General features: G+C 40.3%; 1 protein-coding gene across 1 annotated transcript; it reads right to left on the bottom strand.

Annotated features, from left to right (window-relative positions):
- Nucleotides 1-245: 245 nt before the first annotated feature.
- On the bottom strand, nt 246-9,205 carry CCDC160 (coiled-coil domain containing 160). The gene is made up of 2 exons (XM_011948720.1): nt 9,110-9,205; nt 246-1,386 (listed from the first exon to the last, which is right to left on the bottom strand). The coding sequence occupies exon 2, from the start codon at nt 1,360-1,362 to the stop codon at nt 382-384; it is 981 nt and encodes a 326-aa protein (XP_011804110.1). The 5' UTR covers nt 1,363-1,386; nt 9,110-9,205; the 3' UTR covers nt 246-381.
- Between the last annotated feature and the right edge of the window lie 9 nt (nt 9,206-9,214).

Below are 9,214 nucleotides of genomic sequence, written 5' to 3'. Positions count from 1 at the left end.
ACAGATGGAAAAATATTCACGTTGCAAGGACATATTTGCTTATGAGATCACAAAATGGCTGTTGATTTGTATTCATAAATGGTGAATCAGTATGTGTTTTTGAGTGAATATATGTGTGTGTGTATATAGATAAATATATATATACACACACACACACAGATATGAGATTTCCAAAGCTTCGTTTCCATTTGTACTCCTGGAATAACTTCATCAGAAAGAGAAAGCAGAAGCTTGGAAACATGTACATGTTTTATAGATACTGTGATTTATCGAAAATGAAAACAACATCCTATTACATATATTTTAAGTAATACACAAAGCAAATACAATAAACACTGATTTGGCTCAATGACTTGTGTAATGGAAGGATTTTTTTAAGTTTTAAAAAAAATCCCCAGTAAAGTGGTCAAAGATACTTGATGATGTTAAGTATCTTGAAGAAGCATAGTATTTTCTAAGCAACTCCAAGGCTCTGTTATTTCTTGCTTGTAGGGTCTTCTCAGTTCTCAGTTCATTCTTGACGGCACTGAGCTCTCCGCGGATCTTTGCCATTTCTAATTCATAATACGATTTCATTTCTTCTTTTAGGAGCACATTTCCAAACTCGGTTTGATGTTTTAAGTTCCTAACAGCTTCTTTTAAATCTCTGTTCTCCAGGTTCAATTTGTGGATGACTTCTTTGGCTTGCTGGAGCTGTTCACTTAAGTTTTTTACATTTGTTGCTTTTTCAGACAGGTCATTTCTTAGAGCTTGAACTTCATAGTCACTTTTTGAAGCATCCGTCTCTGTTTCTTGAAAATTTAGAGGTTTTGTGAATATTTCTTTTCTGTAGTACAAAAGTTCTTTTTCAGCGTTTTCAAATTCCTCTTCTATTTTTCTGCATTTCATATTAAGTTCTTCCAGTTCTTCATTCAAAATATTCAGGCAAAGTTTTGGAGACATTCTTTCCATAAGTTTCTTTCTTATGTCTTGTCTTAGTAGAGCTGGTAAGTTATCTGTACTGCAGGTAGAGCTATCTTCCGTGCTGTTAAAGCTTTCTTCGGTTGTAATATCCACATTAGATGATTCATAGGATGCAGAATTTGTGTCTGTCTCGTTCTGTGAAATGTTTATCTTGTTCTCTCTTAAATTTGATTCTTGTTCTATTTCATTTAGTTGGAAAATATATTTTTTCCTCCTAAATTTACTTTCTTCTTGAAACTTTCTGCTGGACAAATTATAAATTTCTTCCATTCCCTTGCTGCTATCTGTAGTCGTTTGCTCAGAAGAAGATTCAGGCTGAGAAGTCTCTTCTAGAACATCCTGTGCACTAAAAAATGGAGTAAACATATACTCCTTCCAGTGTTTTCTTCTAGCATCCATTTCTCCAGGCACCTCTTCCAATATCTGAAAAACACAATTTAAAACCAAGGCAGGCACATTATTTACACTAGTAGCTAGTATAGTAGAAAGAAATAAGAATGCTGGCTCATGGGTGAAGAATCTGAATATTTGAGTGCTGGCTCTCTCTCTAACTCACTAAATGACTTGGGCCTCAGTTCCCCCATTTATAAATGGAAAGGGCTGAATGAGCTAAGTTCTACAGATGCTTCCAGCTTTAAAAGTCTCTGATCCTATGAAATAGAACTGGTAAACTGACACATTTAGCTACTTACTGTACACACAGAAAGTGATTCTATAAGAAAACAACTGTACACATAAAAACAGACTGCTTTAAAATTAAAAAAAGTGATTTGAAATTAATAGGTTAATGTTGGTAATACCTGTGCTTTCAATGTGTCTGATGCCTTTCTAGTTCTTGTGGATTGGACTATTGTTTATTCATTCTTTAAAGTGACTAAAACATCAGGGCTTAATGAGATGTGAGCTGCTTTTGGTAAAGTATACCATGCCGACTTCCTTATGACTAACTCTGCCAAATGCCCTTCTGTCTTGACCTATAAATTCCTGCTATTCCAGTCTTGGGCTTTGCTTTCGGGCAAGACTGCCAAGTGTACAGAATTCTATCTGTTTTGACAGCAATTTCTTGAGGAGAACCTAATGTCAACAATTGAAAATATTAATGCCACCAAATGGGTTTTTTCTCAAGATATTGACTCTGAGTGTAGTTTTTAGGTGAAAATTCAGCATACTAAATCACGAACAACTTTCCAAGTTTATAAAAATATGAGGATGATTATTTTGTTTCAAAAAGAGTCTTCCCTACCCAAAGGGAATCCTTAATGTACAGCTTTCCCACAGCACTGAAATATTTGATAAGTGACTACTTCTGAGGGAAGGGAGAAAGAAGAACCAAAGCAGCATGTGGAGGGCCACTGGCACCTGAAACCACCAACCGGTAGCTGAAGTTAGCCCTAAAGGGTGAGGAGAAGATGGAGAGGGTCACTTTATTCATTTTATATATTAATTTGTCAAGACATATTTGTAGTATTACCATGGAGAAAAGTCAAAGTATGCCTGCATCTCTTTTATCTATGCACTGGAATGTAATTTCCTGCTGGTAATGAGAAATGGCAAATATTGTATTTATAACTTAATATTTTCTTTGATTATTATAACAATTTTGGAGAATACAGAAAAGCACATAAAACAGAAGGAATCTCCTTCATAATCTCATGGCCCTGAGATAACTACTTTTTGGTGTATGATCTTTTCTTTTCTTTTCACAAACAGTAGTTTATTTTAAATAACACAGGTTTTCCTTACCATGAGCAGTGAAGGAATTAACTTGATACCTATAGGCACTGAATATATCTCTCCCCTTTGCCACACAAAAGATGGAAGGGACTCACCATCCCCAAGGGTACATCCCTACTGGCAACTACTTGGCTTTGAGGAAAGGAGAAGGTACACATATTCTTAAGATGAACTATTTGGAGAGTTCAGTGAAGGTACTAAAATCATTGGTCCAAAAGCCAGAAGCCAAGCTTTCTTGAGGTCAATCAGACCATAGTGATAAACTCAGACCTGAAATTCACAGTACGTATTTGCCATTGGAGTATCATCTCCTTTCTTTTGAAACAGTCCTTTCTGACTTTTATTATGCTACGAGTCACCATCCAGAAGCATCATTGATCAATCTGTTCTTAAAGGGAAACATAATTTCTTGGTTTCCCTCCTCTCTAGAAATGTGAATGCAAATCAGTAGGAATTATTACAGCAATCACAGAAGAAAGGAACAGAGAGAGGAGAAAAGAGGGTGATATTAATTGCCAGTCACATTTTTTAGCAGTCAAATTTTTACCCAACAATTCTATAGATGATAAAAATGCTTCTAATCAGGTAGCAATGGCAGAGAGATTACTATTTCTCTTAATTCTGGATGAAGGGCATTGGTGGGATTGATTAGGAAGGAGGTGAGCACAGGGGCAAGTAAAGTGTGGCCACTTTATATCTGGAGATAGTAAGAATGACACATCTGAGATAGAGGTCTGGGTATGGATAAAGGTTAAAATAAAAAACTCTTTTCATTAATAATTTTGCTTCTTGAAAAAGTAACTTCTACATCCAACCATCCCATAAATCTCTGACAAAACACATACACATATGCACACATGCACACGTGTGCACGCACACACACACACACTTTTTAATTTTCACTGTCTTTCTTCCCTGGGCCTCCGTATAATTTCCTGGTGTCTGAAAGGAAATGCCTTTCAGTGAAGCCTATAAAATTACTGAAATGGGAAGAATCCATTTATGACTAAGGCCCAGAGAAGTTAAGTGACTTGACCAAGGCCACACAGCCCATAGTAGTAAAACTGAGGACCCTGTCTCTCAGGTCAGTGCTTGTTCTAAAATTCTTCTTTATTCATCTGCTAGGTTTCATTCCCCAAATTGAAAGAAAACAACCCACTATTTTCAGAGCTTAGGTATCTTTTAAAAGGCCACAAAAGAAGAGAGGAAAAGTGAACGGGGGAGGGTAAGGAGAACTGCATGTCACATTTCAAAGAAAAGAAAGAGAAAGGTTTGAAAAGCCTTTTGGAATTTCCCTCCCATGGCTTACACAGGGCAGGGTCAAGGGGTCTCTGAGCTGCTCCTTCTTTTCTCTCTCTCTCTTTCATTGGCAAGATATCCTTTAAGGGCTTGTTCCCAAATCTAGTCACAGAATGTGGCAAAGCCCAGACTCGGGGTAAAAGCTGCCAGTCTCATTTTCTCTTCACAAATTGCACTGTCTGTTTTTTTTATGCAGAACGAGTATGGCATTAGAATTCTCTGGCGAGAACAAGGAATATGCTTTAAGGCAATGACACTCCTTTACCCTGGGCTGGCAGCCATTTTGTTCTCAATAAACTTGACTAGGTAATTTGTTCCAGCATAAGGCAAACCAAACCAGAAGCCATTATTGAAAGTGTAGGCATGCCTGTTAGTGGGTCAGTTGTGGACATTAATGTAAGTGCCTACTCAACACTACACTGGATACTGAAGGTCAGAAGGGTAGGGGAAAGAGGCCTAGAGGGGATGAAAAACTGGTTTCTTTAGAAGCAAATAATCCAGAACACAGACGGGAAAACAATAAAAAGTCATAGGACAAAAACAACATCAGTAGTCCTCTAAGATAGCAATCCCCCAGAAGCCCTCAGGACTGCACTGTTAAGGCGTATGTGTCTACAATATGACTACATCTATTCATTTGTGTCTGACATGAATTAATAATGGACTCCTGATGGTTCTAGTTAGTGTCTCGCTGAAAACATTATCATTTATCCTCGGGTGACTTTTTTTTTTGCAGTGGCAAAGTAATAGAATATTTTTGCAGAGTAAGAGATCTCTTGTCTCATGAAAGTGGTTTGTATTCACCTAAAGAATTTGAGAACCACTGATAAAATAAATTGAAGATGAATTTATATATAACATGATGTAACATGAATGTTGAGAGCTAAGCAAAGAACAGTCATTTACAATGGACCTGTAGGTGCACTGTTCCATAAAAATCTTAGAGGAATGCACATTTATTCTCAAATAGCTTCAGAAAATAATACACTACTATTTACTGTGAAAGGAGAAATCTACAAACCATCTCAGTTTCATTTTTGAGCTGGGGCCCTAGAGAATATAATCATATTAAAGTGACTGTGAAATTTAATTATTTGTTTTCTAAAATATTCATATTTTAAATCACAGGCTTTAGGGAAATTCGATGACATAAATCAAAATTTTTTTTTTCTGTTGTCTTATCCCATTTACATGGGCATAGTGGCTCACATCTGTAATCCCAGTGCTTTGGGAGGCAGAGGCGGAAGGATAACTTGATGCCTGGAGTTCAAAACCAGCCTGGGCAACATAGTGAGACTTGTGTCTACAAAAATTAAAAACAAAATTAGATAGGTGTGATGGTATATGCCTGTAGTCCTAACTGCTCAGGTGGGAGGATTGATTGAGCTCAGGGGGTTGAGGCTGAAGTGAGCTATGATCATGCCACTGCACTCCAGCCTGGGAAACAGAGCGACACTCTGTCTCCTTAAAAAAAAAAAAAAGAATTTGGTTTCAAATTTTCAGGACCATCTCTCTTCACAAATTTAGATCTGCCTGCAAAATTCCATTATTCTTCCAGGCAGAGTAGGTAGGGACTGGAAAACAGTTCTGGAAGAATGCCAAAGGCTTTTTCCCATCTCACAAGGGTCCTTCCTCTCAAACTTTATAAACTGGGAATGATGGTTGGAAAAGGTCATCTCCAACCTGTGTTGAGTAACCTGTCATTACCCTTAGTCGCTTAGTAGTGCTCAAGAAGGGGCATGGCTTTTAGTCACTAACCAGGGGCAGTAAGGTGAAGACAAAGGGCTCCTCTTAGCATAAAGAACTTTCTCCCCTTATTCTTGGATAGTCTGTTCTCTGGACCTTTAGAAAAGCTGCTCCACCAAACTAGGAAAAAAGTCTGTTACAAAGGAAATCACTAGTTTTGCTTCTTTCTCAACTGTCCAATTTACTCTCACTTCAGAGCTGTGGTTCTCAATCTTTTTTTTTTAAATTTTCTTTTTCCTGCTTCCACTGTTTCCAGACACAAAAACACTCCCGTCATTACCCTCTTTCCTTAGAAGATTCTGACCTGCCCCCATAGGGGAGATTCCCCATTCTCCACCTTCTTTCACTGACTTGCAGAAAACTCTTAAATACCAAAAGAAGGACTCAAATGAACTGTCTGAAGTCAAGATGGATCAATATGTATTACCATGCAAAATTGTGGGGAAGAAGGAAAAGGAAGTTCCTGAGAAAGGAACTGAGTGTGGACTAGGGTGGAAAAAAGACTGAAGGAGTCAGAAATCTTGGTCCCCACATTTTAGAACTGTGAGCCTCAGATTCTTCAGGTGTAAAATAGGGACAATATATCGGTTTCACAGGTGATTAAGAAAAATGAATGAAAATGGAAATGAAAGCAATTTTTAAAGTGTACTGTAAACAACGGGTTTTGTTCATTTTCAGGTTTTCCTTACCCTCCCTTTGAACATAAACCAGCCAGTTAAACAACCTAAACTTTCTCCAGAGATATGTACTCCAAAGTGGCCAGCCGGAAGTCATCAGACCTCAGAAAAAGTTAGTTTGAAAAAAAAAAGTAGGTACTATTAAAACAAATATAAGGTAAGCCTAAACTCCAATCTCAGATTAATTTAATCTGCATCCTCAGGGAAAAATTAGCCCTAACTTCTGTAAGTTAGTTGTTGATGTCCCCAAATTTCTGAAGCTGAATTGATTTTATCTAAGCAAAAAAGTGGTAGTCTTTTCTACACCCTAATATATCAGCATTTTAAAATCACCAATTGCTTTACCAAGAGCTTTCCAAATGTACCACTGTATTTCAGAGTCACCAATAACTTCTCAGAAATGAGTATTCGTTTGAAGATTAGCAAGGATGACTTTGCATTCTGAATTGTTCCTGTGCTTCTGTGGCATTTCACACAGACCTTTATTATACAAATATGCTGTGATAGCCTGGCATTGTTACCTGATACATAGTGGCCCTGAATAAATATTTGTTTAATGAATGATCCTTAATATTCTTCCTGAAATCTCTACAATGCTTTGATTCTAAGTTAGTTTTTTTAAATTTTTTTGACATAATTTCTCCTCTGGCTTACAAAGTTTTGGGGGGTGGTATTTTAGGGAAAGCACTTTTTTTCCCTTGAAGTTTATTTGGCTTAGCTAAAAGTCTTCAGAACACTTTTCTTTTTCTTTTCTTTTCTTTTTTTTTTTGAGATGGAGTCTCGCTCTGTCACCCAGGCTGGAGTGCAGTGGTGCAATCTCGGCTCACTGCAAGCTCTGCCCCCGGATTCACGCCATTCTCCTGTCTCAGCCTCCCGAGTAACTGGGACTACAGGCACCCGCCACCACGCCCGGCTAAATTTATGTATTTTTAGTAGAGACGGGGTTTCACCGTGTTAGCCAGGATGGTCTCGATCTCCTGACCTCGTGATCCGCCCGCCTCAGCCTCCCAAAGTGCCGGGATTACAGGCATGAGCCACCTCTCCTGGCAGAACACTTTTCTTTTGTATTTCTATGAGGCCTTCCTGAGGGCTTACTGACAATGCAGATGATCAATTACAAGGCTGAAGAGTTATGTTGCCTAAGGCTCTGTGCTTCTAAACACCCCAACAAAATATCAGCTAACACGACTGTACTTACACTTCCTGGGGTCCAAGATCTTCTATCTACCGGATATCCTTGCCCTCCTTCTCCAGTTTGAACTGGAAAAAAGAAAATTCCACCTCCCTCCGTGTGATCAGGAAATATATTTAACCAGAATGCCTAAACCTGTGTTTATATCTGAGATGTAGATTAAAATGACAAGTGATGGCCGGGCGCGGTGGCTCACGCCTGTAATCCCAGCACTTTGGGAAGCTGAGGCGGGGGGATCACAAGGTCAGGAGTGACCAGCCTGACCAACAAGGCAAAACCCTGTCTCTACTAAAAACACAAAAATTAGCCAGGCGCGGTGTGGCACGTGCCTGTAATCCCAGCTACTCAGGAGGCTGAGGCAGGAGAATCGCTTGAACCAGGTAGGCGAAGGCTGCAGTAAGCCGCAATCGCGCCACTGCACTCCAGCCTGGGCGCCAGAGCAAGTCTCCGTTTCAAAAAAAAAAAAAGGACAAGTGATATACTTAGAATGTCACTTGGTCTATCTGAAATGTGATACCAGACACTAAGAGGTAATTTCTCTTTTTGTCAACCCATTTCCCCAACTACTATGCCACTAAGTCTTCCTTCCCCAAGCCATACAGATATCAAATGGGACAAGAATCATGAGGAAATTTTATTCAACACAGTACCTCCTCACTTTTAACACCTATTGAGCAAAGGAGGGAGCCTGGCTCCTTGTTAATTAGCACGCCAGGAACCGCATTAACAAAAGGCTGGAACCCAGGCCTTGCCTCCCTCCCTCCCTCAGAGTGCAGTTAATTTGAAACAAACAAACAAACAAAAACATCGAAAAGGGAAGTCATCCTGATTTTTGCTTTCATCTGTCAGGGTCCTAATATATGGGCCAAAGTGTCCACTCCCCGGGACAAATTGTCTTCTCTATTGCTTGGCAGCTATTGAGGGGGAAGAAAAGTATCATTGAAAACTGGACCCCGTGAATGGTTATTACTCCCCAATTCTTTGTTATTAGTGTGAAGTTATTCCTTCTATAAGAAAAGATACGGCGAGTCACCTTAATTCCGAAGGCTGAGACTTTATTAGTATGGAAGTCACATTCTTGCCACAAAGCTGTATCTTTGTATGCATAGTTTGGGAGTTTTCTCTGTAAATTGTTAACTGAAACTCCTGCCATCGCTGCCTCCAGAGGAGAGAAGGTGGCTCGGGGTCGGGGCACTGCTTCGGTCCCCACTGCAGGTGACACTTTCCACCTCCCCAGTCCCGACCTAGTCGCTGGCGGGCGGCGGGAGAGGCCTGACCCCACTCCTCTTTCCGCACTGCCACTCCCACGCCCTGGTCCTTTCCCTCCCAAACGCTCTCCAGTCCCGGCCTGGGCCTTTAAAGACAGAAATAACCTGCACTGGGGGTCGGGGTGCGGACTTGGGCCCCTGCCCCTGGCTCTCCGCCCCTTCGACCCCTGTGTCCGGGAAGAAGACGGGCGAGCCTGGGGGAGCCCCGGCTCTCCCGTGCGCAGACATACCTGGAAACGTGGATGCGGTCTGGAGAGCCTGAACCTCTCTTCCTCAAAGCCAACCACCACCGGCGCGCGGCAGCCCCTCGTTCGGCTCTGGCCACCGCGACCCTG

Source organism: Colobus angolensis, unplaced genomic scaffold, assembly GCF_000951035.1.
Source record: "Colobus angolensis palliatus isolate OR3802 unplaced genomic scaffold, Cang.pa_1.0 Scaffold283, whole genome shotgun sequence".
Classification (NCBI taxonomy): Eukaryota; Metazoa; Chordata; class Mammalia; order Primates; family Cercopithecidae; genus Colobus; species Colobus angolensis.
This window is presented reverse-complemented; position numbering and strand designations above follow the sequence as displayed.